The sequence below is a fragment of the Mytilus trossulus genome, chromosome 6, assembly GCF_036588685.1.
Source record: "Mytilus trossulus isolate FHL-02 chromosome 6, PNRI_Mtr1.1.1.hap1, whole genome shotgun sequence".
Taxonomy (NCBI): domain Eukaryota; kingdom Metazoa; phylum Mollusca; class Bivalvia; order Mytilida; family Mytilidae; genus Mytilus; species Mytilus trossulus.
The window spans coordinates 57,269,371-57,291,028 of record NC_086378.1 but is presented as its reverse complement, the minus strand read 5'-3'; the positions used below and the strand labels follow the sequence as shown (position 1 = coordinate 57,291,028).

The 21,658-nt window shown below is 31.4% G+C and overlaps 2 protein-coding genes across 3 annotated transcripts in view; one reads left to right on the top strand and one right to left on the bottom strand.

Moving 5' to 3' along the window:
* Positions 1 to 17,406, bottom strand: part of LOC134721588 (uncharacterized) — a 44,081-nt gene extending 26,675 nt beyond the window's left edge. The window contains exons 1-2 of one of the 2 annotated variants that reach the window (XM_063584685.1): positions 17,388 to 17,406; positions 13,443 to 13,509 (exon numbers count right to left, since the gene is read on the bottom strand). The gene's annotated coding sequence lies outside the window, so the exon portion shown is untranslated. Of the gene's footprint in view, positions 1 to 1,567; positions 1,628 to 13,442; positions 13,510 to 17,387 lie in introns of those variants that run through there. The other variant, XM_063584686.1, reaches the window with a different exon arrangement.
* Positions 400 to 18,300, top strand: LOC134721586 (nephrin-like). The gene is made up of 8 exons (XM_063584684.1): positions 400 to 661; positions 1,498 to 1,749; positions 5,322 to 5,609; positions 8,175 to 8,507; positions 8,991 to 9,284; positions 11,540 to 11,659; positions 12,056 to 12,105; positions 14,711 to 18,300. The coding sequence occupies exons 1-8, from the start codon at positions 625 to 627 to the stop codon at positions 14,792 to 14,794; spliced, it is 1,458 nt and encodes a 485-aa protein (XP_063440754.1). The 5' UTR covers positions 400 to 624; the 3' UTR covers positions 14,795 to 18,300.
* Positions 18,301 to 21,658: the final 3,358 nt, after the last annotated feature.

The window sequence follows — 21,658 nt, the reverse complement described above, 5'->3', positions numbered from 1 at the left end:
TCGGAGAAGCCTAGTCCTTCAGACAGATTTAATGGTTATCTTTCAGAATAATCTACTCTTAAAGGAGGGTAGTATAACTTACTTAATAATGACTTTACAGTTCAGCTTGCAAGCAAGCTAACCAAATTTATTACCTTATCATAAAGACCCAAGGCATTTTGCTGTAATCAATAAGTGATTTATTTCTCTTAGAAGAAATTCAAAGGTCCTAATGCAGAAACTATACAGAACAATATATTGTACTTATTCAATAGGAAACTAGAACGAACTAAAGTTTACAAACCTCAACCAAGAGGAGATGACTCTGTGAAAAAGTCATATTTGGTTCGCATTAAAGGTAATGGTGTGTCATTTAAACAAAGAATGTCATTGTTTTGTTTATCTATTGTAGACATTTTAATAATTCCAAATGAAAGCAAAGTGATTACCAGACCAGAAGGAAGTACTTTCACTCTATCATGCCTGTTTCCAAATAATGTTCCAGGATTGAAGACGATTTCTTGGATTTCAAATGGAACTATTCAACATGCAAAAAATACGAATATATTAAATCTTACAGTATTGTTAACATTGGATCTCCATGGACAGAACCAGTCATGCAGAGGCTTCGTTCATTGTTTGAACATGTCATTTGAAAGCGTCATTCAGTTCAACGTTACATGTAAGTATTACACCTTGGTTTGTCAAGAGCCAACACATTATTATCGTGATTATAAGTATTCAAATGACTCGGTCTATATAAAAAATGCACACATTTATAAAAAATATTAAAACGTAGTCACATTTTTATATCGTTTGCAGTTTAATATAACAATTAAAGATTGATTGACCTATTCATAAATGTGATCACATGCTAAATAAATATCATAACCTGATATCATGTGTTTACTTAAATATATAAAACATTATGGATTTTTTTCTGACGGAGTTTTTATATATTCCTTTAGATATTTTGTTGGACAAAGTATTTATTTTCAAATTGATTCATCAACTTTCTGTTCAGACTCTGGTGACAATTAACAAAGTCTTGAGTAGGAACAGCAAGTTTTCGAATACCAAAGAAATTTGAGAAAGTATTCGCTGTATGCAGGTGAAGTTGGTATATTGCTACTAAAGTGGGGGAAGCGGTATTTTCAAAATTAAAGTAGTTAAATTACACCGGAGTATATTTGTATTAAATTCTTACGCTTAATTTTCAGGAAATGAAACTCATCTTCAATTCCACCCTTGCAAACTGTAAAAGCTAATTGTAATACTTGATAACATAGTATGAGTAAAAAACACTATATTTTTAACGGTGTTGTCCTTTAATATCGAAGAATCAATTTCTATTGAAGTAGAATGGGTGATTAAAAACTCATTCCTTGCTACATCAAATAATTTGAAGAAAGGGAACCTTAGTATACATTGCCGAAATAAAACCATTAAATATTTAGAATTCGCTCTCTTTCTCAAGTTCTCAAATAGTGTTGGTAAAGTAGAAAATGCTTATTTCAGATTTGCCTAAGGTAAAAGTAAATATTATCCCATCTTCATTGTTGAAAGAATTTGATCACGTTAGACTTACCTGTGTGTATGAATCTAACCCAATTCCAAGTGTTATTATATGGACACACAATGACGCAATCGTACATCGTGACTTTGAATATTACATACATAATATATCAAGAAAAGAAGATGGAGTCTACCAGTGCAAGGTCAAAAATGCAATTGGATATGGTGTTGATGAAATAAAGTTAAGTGTCCAGTGTAAGTCTTTATCTCTTACATTTTGTCTTTTGCAACTTAACACTAGTCAACAAAAGAAACGATTAATTTACCATTAGATACATTATGATGACTTTTGAAATAGGATAAAAAAGAAACGATACCAAGACTTAGTTAGAAATCGGACTATTTGGTCTTATTTCACGCTACTTTCTCATTAGAACAATTAATTTAAAGCAACGTTAAACGTTTTATTCATAGGTTTGAAAAAATAATTCTTCATATTTCAAAAACCGATATTATAATATTTTTTTTATATTATAGTTTATAAAAAAAATTACATTGTCAACGTCTTGCCACACCCATTTATCGCGAATTAGGTCTTTCCACTTTTCTGTGGAAAAACCTATTGTATTTGTTCTGATTATTTTTATTTTTTTCCCCGCCAAATTTTGATTATTTTTTTTTGCATTACATGTACATGTAGTTCAAAGCCAATACCAAGTGATAAAACAAATCATGTGTCTAAGACTAAATGATTAATCACTACGCAGCCAACATTGAATGCATGATGTGTAAAGACGTCATTAACATTCACGGAAACACATGACTTTGCACAATGCCAAAGTATAAAAGATTCCAATAGATTATAGAACAAAGCAGTGTAAATGTCACAGTTTATAATAATGATACTACGAATAGTTTTAATTTACTGATAACAACATCAGTATGTATACCAATACAAAAAAGAAAACAATTAAAAACCAATTCTTCAGAGAACAATTGAAGGTCTTTCCACCTCGATAATAAGAATAAAATTTTAAAAACGATGCTAGAAAAGGTCACTCCTTGTTGATGTTATTTGGTTCTTCAAACTGATTTAATAAAAAATAAGATGAATAGGTATATGCAGAAGACTTAATTGTTTTATTATGAACAAAAAATATGTTTTAGCAAAGATCAAAATCTAGAACGTCAAATTAACCTTTGACCTTGACCTCAATTTGAAGGTCATAGGTCAGTGATCTGAAATCTAAAGACGCCAGGTCAATCACTAGTTTGGTTGTGGATAAATACTGATTTCGAATACATAAGTGGAGAAAACTTCTATAAGGGTTAACCAAAACACTTTGACTGAAATAGGTTGAATTAGCCCCTTATTGTTAGTTATTTGGCAAACACATCATATCATTAACTGTCAGAGTTTCTTTTGAATAACGATAACAAGCAAAATTCAAAATTATAACATGACCTTGACCTTTAACCTTGACCTCAATTACCTTCAAATGCACAAAGGACTTCATATGAAAGACTGTAGGCCTCTACGATGTATAACGTATGAATTTATCCAACAAATCGCCTATCTTAAATTTTCAAAAGGACATAACTCCCATAAGATGTCTTCTGATCAATCCAGTCAAATAAAACCAAATCATTCTTAAGAGTAGACGAACAATTTGGTGAAAACAGTTTGTTAAAATCTTTTACGGTTTTAGAGATATTGCGATAACAAGAAAAGGGGAAGCGGGGAGATAACTCCTTTAAGAATAAGTGTTCGGTCACACAGGGTGAGTTTTGAAACCCCCATTACTGTACAACATCATTGGCCAAAACATTCATTCGATATTGAGTAAGACAAAAAAACATCTCAGACGGCAGAAGAAAAACAAATAATCAGAAGAAAAACAAAAGGTCTTTCCACGAAAAGTGGATAGACCTAATAATCAAAGAGTTAATTACATTTGATGAATAGGAAAACGTTTAGAATAAATGTCTCTTATCTCAATGGCTGGGATCGTAAAAGTTTGTTATGTTACTGTGTATGCTACAGGGACACATTTAGTACAGGTTTTGAATTTAATGTGAAGTAACGAAATCCATGACTTAACAATTAACCATTTATAAATTAATTACGTTCATTATTGTTCGTTTCTGTGTGTGTTACATTTTAACGTTGTGTCGTTTGTTTTCTCTTATTTTTGAGATATTAAGATAAGACGTGACACGGTACTTGTCTATTCCAAATTTATGTATTTGGTTTTGATGTTATATTTGTTATTCTCGTGGGATTTTGTCTGATGCTTGGTCCGTTTCTGTGTGTGTTGCGTTCTGGTGTTGTGTCGTTGTTCTTCCCTTATATTTAATGCGTTTCCCTCGGTTTTAGTTTGTTACCCCGATTTAGTTTTTTGTCGCTGGATTTATGAGTTTTGAACAGCGGTATACTACTGTTGCCTTTATTCATTAGAATCCTAAAAGTTACAACATACACGGGCATACTGTACGAGTTGTAATATATTACTCATGCAAGACAATACCAGAGGTGTTTTACCGTTCAACAGTAAAATTAACAAATGGGAAGAGAAGTTATTCTTTATTTTCTTGTTATATCACTTCTTTCTGCCATTTTGTTTATTCCATGTTGTAAAATGGTCTTATGCATATAGTTAATAGATATGGTTTTCTTGCCAATGAGAATACTATCTATCAAAGTTTAAATGAAGTTGGTAGAAGAAATTACACGCAACGGCACAGCCTTCATCAATGAAAAGAAACATTTCGTACATTCAGCTACTAAAGACCCCAACATGAAAAATATGCAACAAAATTAAATAAACTGACGACCAAATTTATAACAAAATAAATTACGAGACAAATAACAGGAATGAACTAACGATTACCACTCAATTAGGGCTAGGATAGGCACACAAGGAATAATATGTTTGTAGGCGACAACCCTTCCGTAACCTGGGACTGGTGTAAAAATATAACATGGGAATAAACAACAAATATCAGTTGATAATCTGAGTAAGTATTTCGAGTGTTGTCTATCAAAGGCACAAATGAATATTACTACCGATTTTGCCGCGAATTCTACTATCATCTAAAAACATCAAAGGCGGTAAGAGCGTTATCTCATTTCACAGTCCAAAATGGTTTTCCTAAATAGCCAAGAAATTATAAAAAAATACCCCCCGGAGGTGATACATTCTTAAACATCATCATAATGTTCTCGCAAAGACTTCGTCAGCTTTCTCTTATATAAAACTTGAGATAGGTTTTCGTGATACAGCAGGTTCCTGTTCTTTCGTTATCAGGTAGACGTTTCCTAAAAGGCGACCAAGAGTAAAAAGCTACTTTTCGTATGAAAATATACTTTGTTTCGTTGTGAGAAAATTATATTTTTTGTAACTGAGGCACGTTAATCGGATAGTCATGAAATCCTTTAATCCAGACATAGATAAGATGACGATATAAAAAGATACATTTTTTCATTATTCGAAGGCAAACTGACAACGCCAGCGAAAACAAACGAAAACGACAAAAATCCCCCCCCCCCCCCCCCAAAAAAAAATAACCCCAAAAAAAACCCAGTCAAGGTGGATTATAGAACGATTGCAAACTTTTCGCATTTTGTAACGCAATTTTCAGTTTCACGGAAGAAAAATATCTTCTTTGTTATTATACAATACTTATGAAATAAAGCGATCTTTTATAAATCGACAATAACAAATGTTCATATTGTTAATTCATGTTTTAATTGATAACTGTTAAAACACTAGCACATTCAAACAAATATTATAATTTTATGCAAGTTTTATAAATTGTATTTGCAGATGCCCCTATAATGCATATTGAACTACTTCCAAACTCTTCACTTCTTTGTAATGCCACTGGATTTCCGAATAATTACACGTTTTCAAACTGGGAACATTTGTCGATGGATGGGCACAGACTAAGGATGATAAACAATGCAACAAATTTACTTAAGTTTGATTTCAATGATGATGATGATAATCCAATCTACTCATTTGATGGCCTGTACGTTTGTAAAGTTAGCAATGGCATTCCCGATGAGCATAACAATACAATGCAACGTGGATTTAAAGATGTTTATTTTCCTGGTAAGACTTTACGTCACCAAGCGTTTGATTAAACATGTACTCCTTTAACATAAGGCTATAGGGTGCACGGTTGTATTTCCGGGCCATAATGAATAATGATGGCAATTTAAGAATTTGCACCACTTTTCAGTTTATTTCTTACACTGTCAAATATTCTACATAAACACTGAACTGAAGTTCTTTCACTATACTTTTTCAAAAATTCATTTTCACTCGTATGTACAATTGTTTCATATTTTTCTACACCTGATTCATCCCTCAGTTTTGGGAAGTATGTTCAGCTGGTGCTTCTTTTTCCAAATCACATTTTTCAAATACATTGACTTAAGTAGGGTACACAAAAGAGCATACTAAATTCTGGAATGCTAAATCTACCGTGCTACCTATAAACTAAAGAGTTTGATATACTTTATTCCTATAAAAAAAACACATGTACGCTGTGTTCATGCTCCATGATTGTAATATACCCCCCCCCCCTTTTACACGCCATTTTATACAACCTGTCTAAAACTGAATCATAGTATATCTATATTTGATTCTGATTCAAATTAGATGAGACGATGTTCATTCTAAAGCTCTGTATCAATCTTCTTTCGTTTAAACTAAATACAATTTGTACAAAATCGTAGAAATATATTTACCTGACCAATGTTTACATTCAATGTATTGGGAAATATTCCGTCTAGCAATTTCGTAATAATAGAAGTGTGATCCTGATTATATATTGATTTTCCCCAGACATAATCAATAATAAAGTTATGCTACTTATTTATATATATAGAAGAGAGGCCAAAAATACGAAAGGAACATTCAAATTGATAATGTCAAGGCAAAAAAATCCAAAACAAAAGGTAAAAAGACAAACAAAAGTATTTAAAATACAACATAGAACCGAAAGAATGAGATCTCGAACCCAACCAAATACAGGAATAATTTCAGTTGCCCATACGGGTAAGCAGTTCTTGCTGCACATGTACGTGGCACCGGTCTTAGCTTGGTAGGCTGAATTTTACTCTATAAGAAAATAATTAAATCAGAATATGCTACGCATGGCTATACAGTTTTGTCGATAAATATCCCAAAATATGTCAAATGTTTAAACTTGTAATATATTATATACATAGGGCAACACTTTACACTGATTTTATTTGCATAAGGTCATATTGACTCTTCCTTAGCTAAATCCATTTCAATTGAATTGTGAATGCACGTAAAGTATATCTGTATATCGTAATTCTCATCAACAACTTGTCTGCATACGGTAAGTTTTACACGTAATTTATCTTCTGTTCCTGTACACATGATTTAAAAAATTTCCAGCCTTTTAAGTTTAAAACTGATATATAGCATAGTTGATAGATTAAGAACAAAATGTCCTGAAGATGCCAGATAAAAAATAAGAGCTGACTATATTTAAAGAAAATCATTGTAGAATACAGAAATGTACCTTTTAAGGACAAATACCTATCATCTCATCTGTTTTCCGGAATTTTCAGCCAAAGATTTTAAAAAACCTAATAATTGATGGGTAAATATTACACTGTAAGGCAATTTATTAGAATGACATACACATTTTGAAATTAATCGCAAAAGGAAATTTTCAAAAACGCCTTTATGCCGGCGTCATACATTGGCGTATGGAACAGCGTGCACCAGACGTACAGAGAAAATTGACAAAGTCGGTGAACGTAAGTAGTACGCCAGAGCAGTACTAAGCAATCGTTAAACGCGCGTTGCATAAGTATGAAGTATGTCGAAATGCAAGTATACACGCTTATGAACGCTATAACTCGAGGAAATTTTTTTAGACAGAATAAAAAGTTTCATCCAGCTTAAGCCTTTGTCTAGCGTATACTAGTACATGTACGCTACATGCACGTAATTCATACGCTACAAGTGCGTTGAAAACACTACTGATAAGTTTGAGACACATTTTGGGCACGTTGTATATGCTGCAAGATTGTTCGACTTTAACTAAAACGTATGCGGGTGTGTGTTTACAACAAACACCACATAATAATACGCATCAGACATGACGAAAGCACGGATTATCGTCTTTAATACGACTGGGACGCGTCTCAAATACGTGTAAGTGACTTTTTCCTTCTGTAGCGTGAATTCCATCTACGTTAGTCAAACGTCAGACATACGCTAACATAGGTTACTTGAACGCCCGATAAACGCTTAGGTATGCCTATGTACGCCCAATACCCTCTTAAAGCTCGTTGTGCACACGATACAGATATGATTGACAGGTTGAATGAATCCAAAATTACTAGCGTATTGGCAGCGTACATGATTGTTACCACGCCCGGCGTACGTCAGAGCTATACGCTGATTTGTGACGCCGGTATTATCTTTGTAAAGGCATGCCTTTTCTGTAAATGTGATATATTTAAGTACTTTCAATGTACAACCAAAAGAGAAGTTCAATCACAAGAACATATCAAATGATAGAAGTTTTATGAAGAATGTTTCATTGGTTTTGTATAATAAAGTGCCAGTAATTTAAAAAAAAAAACAGTTTTATGTGTATTTTTGTATGTTTGTTTTCTATATTTGTAGGAAAGCCCTATTGTATTCCTCAAAATAAAAGCACAGAGATAAGGACAAGAACAGAGCCGGTTTCTATTACATTTATTGTGTATAGCAGAACACCTGTAAATAGTACATGGCAGAAAGGTCGATTTCAGCTGAAGGGTTCTTCAAAATACGAATGTCAGAAAAGTCAAACAAGTACACCCGTTAAAATACATGGGGTATTAGTAAATCTAACAACATTTACTGTGAATCTTCTTATATATAATCTAACAGACACAGACTTTGATACTGTTTACACCGTTTATTTGTCCAATAAGCACGGAAATTCAAGTTGTTCAAAAGACTTACTAGAAGGCAGTGAGTATTTTGATATATTTATATTATATTTAGTTTGCATATCGATCAATTTTTATTTAACTTTAATTTGTTTCAATAATTTTTAAACCAAAAATGTCGTTAAATGAAACACCCTGAATTTATTATGCTTTTCAATAACATATTAAATACATGTTTGGTCGAATCACTGAGAGAACCCCTTCGAAATTATTGAAAACTATCATTCTGAATTGAAAATACTATTTTGGCGTAAGTTAGATACACCCATCCTCATACATTGTAGGTTTAACTAATATATTCAAAGCCAACAGCAGGAATTCAGACGACGTGATTTCTTATCATGACGAAAAGACATCTATTATAGATAATTTCAAAATTTAAATTGATTAAGGAATTTAATCTTCACTACTGCCAAAGAAGAACATATAAGAACAGACTTTAAGAATCCTTATTGCTTAATTTCTGATAGTTGCAATTACTTATATAATATGTCATATTTTAAAGCTGTACCAGATAAACCGAGCAATTTTACCGTTAAACCATTACGTGTTAGTTTTGAAGTCACTTGGAATGCAGGATTCAATGGTAGATATCCTCAAAGTTTTACCATAAATTATCGTTCAATAATGGATCAAAACTGGACAACAATTGCAACTTCATCTAATGAACGTCACAAAAAGGTTCAAGGTCTCCTAGAAAATATGAAGTATTTAGTTTACATGTATGCACTTAATGTCATAGGAAAGAGTGATAATACAGACAATGTGACAATTCAAACACTTGAATCACATGCAATATGTAAGTGATTATATATGCTTTGTACTTAGTATTTATCATATTAGAAACACACATGTACACGCGTCTATATATATATATTATGTATACATAGATACTTTATTAACCAAGGTCCAAATAAACGATTATTAGGTCATGACATTTGTATAATATTTTGTTACTTTGTATCGCGAATTCAATAGAGGAGTCATCATTTATAGATTTATTATGTATAGTGAAAACATGAAATGATTATATCTGCCTATTAGATTTGTAATTAGGGTCATACTTGTTACCCATAATTGTAGTTATTGTGAATAACCAAAGAAAAGGATTCTCCATGGAAACATGTTTTCTGTATGAAATATAACTTTGGGACATATCATATCATAACATCTATGAAAGATGTGTGTAAGTCCAAAATTAAGGCAAATTTTTAATAGGTGCAAAATTACTAATTTATAGCCCTATTGCATTCTATGTTGAATTCTGCAATTTCAAGCATTAATGGTTTCTTTGTCTAAAGTGTAAATAAAATGGCAGTCAATTCATGTCAAAACTAAACCTTGTCCTGCAAAGAGGTAAACAAAACAACATACATTTAATAAAAAAAATAGAGTACAGGTTCCCGGAAGTTGGATAGTACAAAAACCTACTATCTGAACAACAGGGCAAATGTGCCCTTCTATTATAATTTGAAAAACTTCTACATTGATAAAAAAAGCTTTGAATTTAATACCAATACTACTCAAATATTTGACTTATTGACAAATATACAGCTATGCATAGGAACTATTTTGGCTAGAATATGTACTACTTCCTAAACCTATTCTATGGCGGATTTTCTAGTGGTGAAATTTATGGCATGATCTGAATTCGGCACTCGTCCCAGCTTACGGACAAAACATTTGTAAGTAAACATATAAAGGTCTGTAATGGGTGAATATCTATAACCATTTGTGAAATTGACTTTCATTGTGGTAAACCGAATCAAAAAGGTAGCTATAAGGATTCCGAAGTGAGGAAATGATATATTCTGAAACAAACTTTACGAGTGAATGATGTTCCGACAGGATAATATAAATAAGAACTTCTTACTCTGTGCATGAAAACTTTTTTACCCAGCCATTATAAGAAAACTAAGGTTTCATGTAACTCAGGCAAAGTTGATCTTAGATAGATTTGGCTACTGTTAAAATACTAACCATTTAAAAAGATTTTTTTAACAAACCAAACTGCAGTGTAAATGCACAGTTTGCCTTTTAATATGATATTTCTTTGGGTGATGATCAACCTCTTTTAACTGATGCTATTTAAAATCAAATTGTTATTCTGTGATTTAATCCCTAATTCTATATACTTAGCAAACCGTAGCAACAATATTAAATATAATTATTTGCTTGCAAGATTCAATTCTAAACAAAGTTGCTCTATCCATCGTGGGATATGGATGATGCAGAACATATTGACCCTTCCCTAGATAAAAGGTCGCATATTTTTATAAACCATATAGAAATTAAGAAAGAAAGCAGAAAATCTTTCAAGTGTATTAGTTTTTGAGTCCTGAGTAATTCCATATGACACTTTTCAATTGTGAAGCTATAGTTTGCCCTTGACCTGGATTATAATGCAATTTAAAAATCTGCCATAGACTTGGAGAAAACAAAAACTAGATTCAATAGAATGGCGTTTGTGGCGTTATATGTGCCATAGATCTGGACCCCACCAGCAATAAAAATCCTCCATATATTCAATAAATGTATGACCTTACTATTTGTGGTTTTGGAAGCCAGTGTAACATTTTCGGCTATGAACATTTCTTCGTCGACATGCAACTGAACAAAGAGAGATAATTCCATATGCCAATGTACTAAAAAAATAACTAATCAAAGGATTCGTTAAATAATGTGTTGTTTGGTCACTTTCTTATTGAATTCTTCGATTAGTTATTCCTTAATTTATTTTTATGCCCCACCTACGATAGTAGAGGGGCATTATGTTTTCTGGTCTGTGCCTCCGTTCGTCCGTCTGTGCGTCCGTGCGTCCGTTCGCTTCAGGTTCAAGTTTTTGGTCAAGGTAGTTTTTGATGAAGTTAAAGTCCAATCAACTTGAAACTTATGTTTCCTATGATATGATCTTTCTAATTTTAATTCAAAATTAAAGTTTTGACCCCAATTTCACGGTCTACTGAACATAAAAATGATAGTGCGAGTTGGGCATCCGTGTACTATGGACACATTCTTGTTTATAATTGTGTTTGTCATTATTTATTTTTGTAGCTACAAGACAATCGTATTCAATTAATCTAGTGGCTTACATTTCCACCTGCTTATGCTGCATAATTATGATATTGTTGGTGTCTGCTTTCTACGCACGATTTAAAAAAATCGTGTATGCAGGTAACTATCTTCATGTATAGATATGTGATTTGTTTGATATGTAGTTTAAATTTTCTACATGTGCACTTTTTAAAGAAAATTTATTGTAAAAAACAAACGTTTATGTTCTCGTGAAAAAAAACACTCCTTAGATGGAATAAATTAGGAAGGAACAATTTTTTTTCAAATCAGAAATCCATTTTTTTTTTAAAGTTTTTTTGTTGCCTGCCCTATCGCATCCTTTTCTGTACACGAATGTTACATCGTTACCTACTTTAAATCTATTCTGTTAGGGTGGTGCATATACCAACATAGCATTCTTGGTTTACGAAATGTCAATTAGTTTAGAATGTAATTAATTATTTGCAGCATACATAATGATGATTAATTAGATTCATTACAATATTTATTTTGTAGGACAAAACAAGAAAAAAACAAAGAACAGCAAACGCGACGATTTTTGTCGAGTAGGTTTAATTTGATTTATTTCAATTTTATCTTATTTATTTTTATTTTTTTTTAACTTTCAAAGTATTTTCAAAAAGTAAAGGAAAATGTAACTTGCAGAAAACATTACCAGATTACTCTGCAAATACAATGTGTATACCAAACTCATTGCATCAAAGATTTCTAGCCAAACGAAGATTTAAGAAATTAAAAAAATCTTTCTCCAAACAAAAAAAATATAATACGTATCGCGCGATTGCTCTAGATTATCCCATACCTATATGTTCGTCCCGAAAATGTTGTATAACAGTTGGCAACAGTAGATGTCTGATGTTCAAATCTCATCAATCTATGTAGAAATTCCGATCTTTTAAACCCTGACAACCATGTTCAACACACATTCCAAAAATCAAATACTGCCCATTCATACTTACACTGTTGAAAGATCGAACATCCATGTAGAATATACATCCGATTTTTAAATCTCGGACTTTCATGCAAAATATACATTCCGATTTTTAAATCTCTTATAACCATGATAAACATACATTTCCAATGTTCAAATCTTGGACATCCATTTAGATTATACAAAAATAAAGTTATGAAATAAAACCTCGATATGAACATCGAATGAACTCTAGCTAACCACAGCGAAAACGTTATCGTTGACACATTTATACAAAATGCATGTCCTGTTATGTATGCATCAACAACCTTTAACCACCTTGTATATTTTCCTTCAGTCAATATTTCAATCGCGAAATTTACAAATTAGACGACAAAAAAAAAAGCTTATGAATTCAGTTACATACGTATTGAATTGGTCAACCCTTTACGATAGGAACAATATATATCATTTATGTTATTTCTTTAACATGCTGGAGTACATTTTGTGTCGAGTATATGTCCCTCTTAAAAAAGTCTATAAGATGTTGACATGAACGCGCGAACGTATCGATTGAGATGTTAGCGCCTATCATCTGTGTCAACATAAAGGGGGACCTTAACGATAAGGAACATACAAAACCCTTATCATAAAAACGACCTGTTGGCAAACGTTTTGTTTAATTGAGTCTTAGCGCAAGTAAGACAAAACTTAAAAGGAAACATTTATGAATGTATTCAACTAAATGACGTGCTCTGTGTCGAAGCCCTTGCTGTGACTGTAAGATAAAAAAAAACAGAAATAAAAGCGCTGTTTCTTTGCTTTATGTGTTTTTAGCTGTACATGTACTGACTTTGTATCACAGTTGGATATCCATTATCTTTTTGTTATAATACGCCTTGATATCATAATTACATGTACACACTAGTTATTTTAATGTATCTACATGTAGCAGAATTGAAATCCACTTACCTATCTTCTATCAACTAATGCTATCTTGAGAGAATGACTAATTTTTGGTTCAAATTTACTGTGATTTCTAAAAGAAAATAAGTTATATTTAAAACGAAAAGTATTTAACAATATGTGAACATATTTCTTGAACATCTATTTTTATCAAATGATTTACTTTCTTTTATTTGATTCATTTTACAATAAGTTACTATTTAAAGTAAAGTAATAATTCCATGTATTGATAAATGTATATATAGTGTAATCTCAGGTGCTTCGTCTGCGAAATGTCAATCGTCCTTAGCATCATATTCATGACTTAGCTTGAAAAGATGATTGTTTTGTTTTTCCTGTAAAACACTCATTAGATATGGGTAAAATGATTACTTTTTATGGTTATTGGGATCCGAGAGTTCTACATTTCTGGTTCACTTGATCTTTATCTCATTTCATGAATCAATGATCAAGTGTTTAGTTTTCGTTGTCAAGTCCTTTTCCGATACTATCACCATTTACCATTACTAGTATATTAAGTATATGTAATGATCACACATAGTACATGTCCGTTTGGCAGGTTTCAACTGACGCTGACCTCATTTTCATGGATCTGTGATCAATGTTAATACATGTTGGATAGGTTATTTTTTTTTGAAAATATTATAAGCAAGCAGAACACTGTATCTGATGTATGAAATGATTTTCGGTGCACATTTTTGTCTGGTAGGGTTCATCCGACAATGACTTCATTTTCGTGGTTTTGTGGTCAATGTCTGCTTACAGATACTATATGCAGTACGTCAGCTATATTTGGTTTATGGAATAATTGCATAGTGTACATGTTTTCTGGCATATACATGATCAAATGGACCTTTCAATTGTTCATTTGACAATGTTCAGTTTGCGTTTTTAGCTAAGTCTGTTTCTATGATCTACTAGTAGCCGGCTAATATTATGTTGTGTATGGTATAATGTTAACATGTCTGTATTAAAGTGTTCATCTGGCCTTGACCTCATTTTAAATGATTATTGATAATGTTAAGTGTATGTTATAGTTTTTAGAAATACCTCATATTACGACTTTCAATATAAGTTCAAGTAAGATAAGCTAATCAGCCGAGACATTTCAGCGTTTGTGCTTACATTTTTTTGAATAACAATGGACGGCAAACTTACTTTCTTAATATTAACATGATTAACTTTAAAATTGAAAGATTTCAGTAATTTAGAAAATATGTGTTTCATTGTTCCTGATGAATATTTGGTAATTTGTCATATTCATGTATTTACAGCGGCACTCAGTTTATGAAGAGGTGGTATTAAATCCTGCAGATAATGGACAACGATTCATCATAATCACTTCATCTCCTGCATAACATTAAAAAAATTTAAACTTAATTCCTTAACCAGATGTATAGATGCCAAAGACTTCTACCAGTACTTAAATACAAAGACATAGATTTTTATGTTTTTACTGCTATTTATACTGCGTCCGCATTTGTGAATCATAATACTGTGTGTTCCGAAAAAAGTATATATTCAAATACTACTCTTCTGAACAAACGCTTACACTCTATGACCAACACATAGTCAATGATGAAAGAGTAATCACACTAAGAATACATTCTAAATTTATAGTAGATATAAAAATATGTGAGACATGAACAACTCTCCATCTATGTCACAATTTGTAAAAGTAAACCATTATAGGTCAAGTTAAGATCTTTAACACGAAACATTGGCTCAAACCGAACAGCAAGCTATAAATGGCCCCCCAAAATACTAATGTAAAACCATTCAAACGGGAAAACTAACGGTATATACAATATAAAAATGAAGAAACGAGAAACACTTATGAACCCCATCAACAAACGACAACTACTGAACATAAGTTTACAATTCATCATATGTTACAAGTGAATTTTAACTAATATTTTACCAATACAAAGGTAATATTGAACTACATGTCAAGGTGGAAAGTATAATCCTTCTGCATATTTTAAATAAATACTCAGATTGTTGCAATCATCACTTCTATTGCAAATTTTATCTTATTAATTAGAATATTTATCATTTATCAGTTAAAAGGTTTTGGTAATTAAACCAGGAAAGATAAGTTGGTGAGAAAATGTAGTCATGTTGATTAGTATGGCCTGGTTGTGATGTTAGATTTTAGAATTAAGATCATTATAATCTTTATATCTTATAATTACTATTATCAAAATTATTTTGTCAATTATTTAATTAATAATTGTAAATAACTTTGCTTTCATGGGCTCATAAATTGGAATACAAATATTTTTCAAATATCTTATACGAAAGCAGTGATACGATAAAATATCAGTTGAATTACAGCAGAAATAGACTGACGTAATTAAGATTTCATTACAGTCGTCTTATTTCGCAAAATAATGCATATGCAAGGTGCATGTCAATGATTAGTTTCTTAAGAACCTGCTTCCGCCATTATATATAATTGAACATACCATGTACCTAATGGTATCCAAAAGATCATAGGCATAGGTGATTAGCGCCCACGCAACGAAATATTTGATAAACAATGATTATAATTATAAGCGACTAACTAATAAACTGTTCTAAAGATAACTATGAGGTATAGGTTAAGACAGTTAAGCTACACAGTTATACACTTTAATCTAATTGGGAATGCAAACACAACATGCACAATGTTTAATCAGTTGGGATTGAAATAGCTATGATATCATGTGAAAAAAAAACGTAAATTGTAACTAGATTATACGAAAGTTTTTTTGTAATATCTGCACTAATAGCTTTTAAAAAGTAAGATTTTAAATAAATAAAAAAGGAACCTTGCTATATCGGTTCGAAAATTTATAAACATTTCATTGAAGAATTTAATACAATATTGAAATATTTCTATGTCAATAGTGTACAGTAATGAGTTAATTGTGATGTTTTGTTTTAGAGGGGTTAGTTTTTCCCATTGACAATATCGTTGAATAATACACATCATCTGTTTCTAACAAACCCATGCAATGCATATGACGTTCTCTGGATGTGTCGCTTACATCTTCATTAGGATCTTATTCACATTTGCTCGACTAATATATGTTATACATAGATATAAGAATATGTTGTGTAAGTGTAAAAAAGACAACTCTCCATCCAAATAACAATTTTAAAAAAGTAAACCATTATAACATGTACATATATTGGGATTTAGTCTTTTCAATGAATATTTTCATCGTTCAGGAATATAGTCCCAGGCATTTTTTTACAAATATATTCACTGAGTTACTCAGAATATGTTAAGAAATAAGTTAAAACATGAGAAATGAGTCTATATTTACGAAATTGAGAAACTTCATATAGAATAGAAATATTCATTTTTCAAATTGAAGGCCTCTAATGGGTAGCACGACAATTAAACATAAACAGTACAATTAGATCCCCCTCCTCCCAAAAAAGAAAAATAAACATAGATATAAAAAAAAAATCAAACATATTCACACATGAAAATAATCTACGTTTGCATGACAAATCCTTTTAAATCCTTTCGTTGTTTATTTTTTGCACATTTATTAATTATATTCTTCATATTATTATGTGAAGAGATTATTGTGACATGGTTTATTATCAGCTGCGTAAGGATTCTTACTCCTACATATACATGTGAACTACTTTTGTTTTATGCATGATAATTAAAGAATTGTTTTATATTATATTCTATTATTTAAATTTCAACTGAGATCTATAGAATGGGAAAATCTTCTTCAAACAATTAATCTTAAAATTTGAATTTTGACATATGAATGACACATGTGATACTTCATGGTTTTTGGTCAAAGAAAGTGTCCACTACTGACCTTCTAATGTAACGATTATCAAAGCTGCACATTATTACATATTGTAGGTGAAAATACTTTTTGCTATATTATTGAAAGACGACATGTTATACAGATGATAAGTTAAACATAAAATTCTTACCGTTAACTTAGATCAGCTTCGTTTTTGTGTGTGCTGATTCTATATATAACATGTGTAACGCATTTTTAGAAAACATTTTTTTCTCCTGAGTTTTTTTATTTGCTGTAAAATTGCGAATAACAAAGCAGAGTGTCCCGTTTATCATTTGTTTCGATAGCTGCGCGTTTTTCTGGACTGGCGTCCCGATTTAACAGCAGGAATAGATATTTCTTTCTACTTTTACCAATTTTAATCAGAATCATAGACATTTCCTTGTACATTATTTGCCTTAAATAGACATTTTCACATGTTTGTTCTATGGTCTGCAACATCTTATCGTATTGGCAATTAATACATTGATCTAAGGTTCCGCCATCGAGTTCAATATGTGAGATAAAGACCGAGTTACTCAAATGATTACTCAACCGAATCAAATATTCAACTTTGAAATTTATTGTAAGATTTGTGTAAAAGGTCGAGCTTACATATCAGTAACTTTTTTTATATTAAAAAATATGTGCTTATAGGAAGGTGTAGAGGAGTATACAGAATGAGAAATATGACAAAAAAATAATGAATAGCAAAAAATGGTACACAAGATACATTATAGACAACAAAAGAGTACAAAAGGATAAAGAATAAATGTGAAAAGTACAAAATAACTCAACTTTTAAAAAAACTCGGGCCGTGTATAATAAAAACAGTAGTACTGTTCATGTCGACAAATCATATACAGACACGTCGGATCATATATTTAAAATATATACTATGATGGTCCTACAAACAATGACTGGTGTTCACTTTGATTTGATTTCTTACATCAATAGATACAATTCCATCCTTTAAGCCTTCAACAATGAAAAAAAGTAGCAGATGCGATAAAATGTATAACTGATAAAATAAGGTTTTTCGAAAAAATACTCTAAATAAACAGTACAAGGCATGTGAATGTTCACTTTTACTCATGAAGTTTTTAAATAATTTTCTAAGTTTTAAAAATATAAATAAATAAATTGAAATATGATGATATGAGTGCGCTATTATTTGCCACATTATCGATTGTTCATATGCTCTTCAACTTCGTAATTTATTTTGCCTTTTTAACTTTTTTGGATTCGAACGTCACTGATGAGTCTTTTGTAAACGAAACGCGCGTCTGGCGTATGTACTAAATTGAGTCGTGGTATCTACGATGAGTTTATTTACACTATTGTTATCGATTGACAACAAGTAATGAATAATCAAACATGTCAAAAATACTTTTCATTATATATGTTACGATATTCAACAATGCAAATCTATATAGTAACGGGAACACTCAAATGATGTTGACAACCTGTCTTGAATTTGTTGAAAGAAAAAGAGTATGAAAATGTCTTATATGACTCAATAATAGATAATTTAGACTGATTATTTTGTATTTCTATAATGGAATACCAGAGAAGGAATACGAAGGACCATCTCACAGATAGTATACACACAAAATATTATTTTTTTAATGTAAAAATAATTGTTTGAATTTATTTCGGCAGGCGAACTTAAACACATCATATTATTCTAAAACGGTTTAAATAAAGTTGTATGAAATATCATATATAGTTATCTCTGCATTGATATAGGAACTACTAAAGAAATCACTGTCATTTCTATCCTATATGTATACTGTTCTACGTAAGAAAAAATATCTTACCGTACTTATTTTTTTAAATTAAAATGTTCCTATTAAGTGTACAATATAAATCACTTTGAGTCATGTTCATCGTAATCAGAATTCAATGGGCGTATATCAAATAAAAAGACCTTAAGTCCTTTGTTTTCATGCATATATATATAATTATCCTTTTACGTTAGTTTCTCTTCTGTTATTAATTCTAACATCGAGTTTACACTCTTTTAATATGAGGTTTACAAGCGTTTTGAGTGTTTGTTTTTATTCCACATTGGCAGTAGGCATCTAACAAAAATACTCAATGGACGGGAGCGGCTACTTGTACATCCAAAAACACTAAGCATGGCTCTGAGAGCACTCGCAGTTACTAACAACTAGAACTATGTGTTTTTAGGTATGTTTAATGTAGCGAGTGTTTTTTTTGTGTTGATTTGAATATTTCGGATGTTGCTTTCTTCCTCTTTTATAGATGATTTTTGTTTGCCTCAGTTTTAGTTAGTTATCAATATATTCTTGTTGCTTAATCGATTGATGACTATTGAACAGCTGCATTGAAAAAGTCTTATTCGCATTCATAGTACACTCGTTCAGACTCTTACAACTCTTTAAACTTAATCTATGCAAAAACAACAACTTCAATGTCTTGACTAGCAATTGACTAGTGTTTGCTGATTTTTCCTTTACAATTGCATTCAGTAACTATTCACACAACAGAACAACAATTGATTGGTTTACGTATCTAATCATTTTGATCATTTTTACTTTGTAGTTTTAGTTCGTGACGCTTAAACATCTATAATTGGATTTTTTTGTATACTTATCTAAAACTATGAGATTGTGCTTTACATAAAAAGACTACCTTTTTCAATTTTTATAGTTCGTTCTTATGTTGTACTGTTATACCACTGTCAAGGGTTAAGGGGAGGGTTGGGATTCCGCTAACATGTTTAACCCGCCACATTATTTATGCATGTGCCTGTCCTAAGTCAGGAGCCTGTAATTCAGTGGTTGTCGTTTGTTCAATGTGTTACATATTTGTTTTCGTTCATTTTTTTTACATAAATAAGGCCGTTAGTTTTCTCGTTTGAATTGTTTTACATTGTCTTATCGGGGCCTTTTATAGCTGACTATGTGGTATGGGCTTTGCTGATTGTTGCAGGCCGTACGGTTAGCTATAGTTGTTAATGTTTGTGTCATTTTGGTCTTTTGTGGATAGTTGTCTCATTGGAAATCATACCACATCTTCTTTTTTATACTGATATGTAAATATTTTGTGAGACAAAAATATTTGTATTTTTCCACTATAAAAAACAATTATAAAGTTTACGTAAAAATGATATGGATGTTATTTCATCAAACTTTAATGCATGTACCAAGTCAGGTATATGACAGTTCTTGTCCATTCGTTTTTGGTGTGTTTTATAATTTGATTTTGCCATGTAATTAAGGGCTTTTCGATTGGATTCTCCTCTGAGTTCAGTTTTTTTGTAATTGTACTTTTTAAACTGTTTCCAACGGCGTGAAAACACACAAATTCCTTACTCCTTAACATTCTTAAATGAAAAAAGATGAAGCAAACGCTAAAAGTAAAACATACATAAGGGTGGTTTTTGGTGCATCCCTTAGTTTTCTTCGGACCGGCATAATTTGTATTTATAGAGATAAAATTGAGAATGGAAATGGGGTATGTGTCAAAGGGACAACAACCCGACCGTAGAAAAAAAAACAACAGCAGAAGGTCACTAACAGGTCTTCAATGTAGCGAGAAATACCCGCACCCGAAGGCGTCCTTCAGCTGGCCCCTAAACAAATATATACTAGTTCAGTGATAATGAACGCCATACTAATATCCAAATTGTACACAAGAAACCAAAATTAAAATAATACAAGACTAACAAATACCAGAGGCTCCTGACTTGGGACAGGCGGGGTTAAACATGCTTGTAAAATTTTAACCCTCCCTCTATACCTCTAGCCAATATAGAAAAGTAAACGCATTACAATGCGCCCATTAAAATTCAGTTCAAGAGAAGTCCGAGTCTGATGCCAGAAGAGGTAACCAAAGAAAATAAACAAACTGACAATAATACATTAATAACAACAGACTACTAGCAGTTAACTGACATGCCAGCTTCAGACTTCAATGAAACTGATTGAAAAATTATGATATTCATCTTCAAAATCAATCAGATCATTGTACGTCGTGTAAAAGCAGTAAGTGGAATAAATTTAATTACTTTGGACAATTTCAGCACCACAAGATGTTGATGAAGACATATTATAAAAAAAAATAGAACCATATGTGTAACAGTTAAGAAGAAAAAGCTTAACAACATCAAAAATTCAAAATGTCATTGGACAAAGAGACATTTAAAGACTCGCCTCATTTATAAATTCGACATATGATCATATGACAATATCGAAAATCACGATACTTTCTGATATTTATTGTAACTTGAAATTATATTATTTGTTAAACATAATAAAACAAAAAAAACAGGATTTAAATAATTTCCCCTTTTATATAACTAAACGAAAAACTTTATGTTTTGATATATTTAAGTTCACTTAGGACATTTAAGTCGAGAATATATATTTCTATGCATGTTTCTAATGTTTTGTA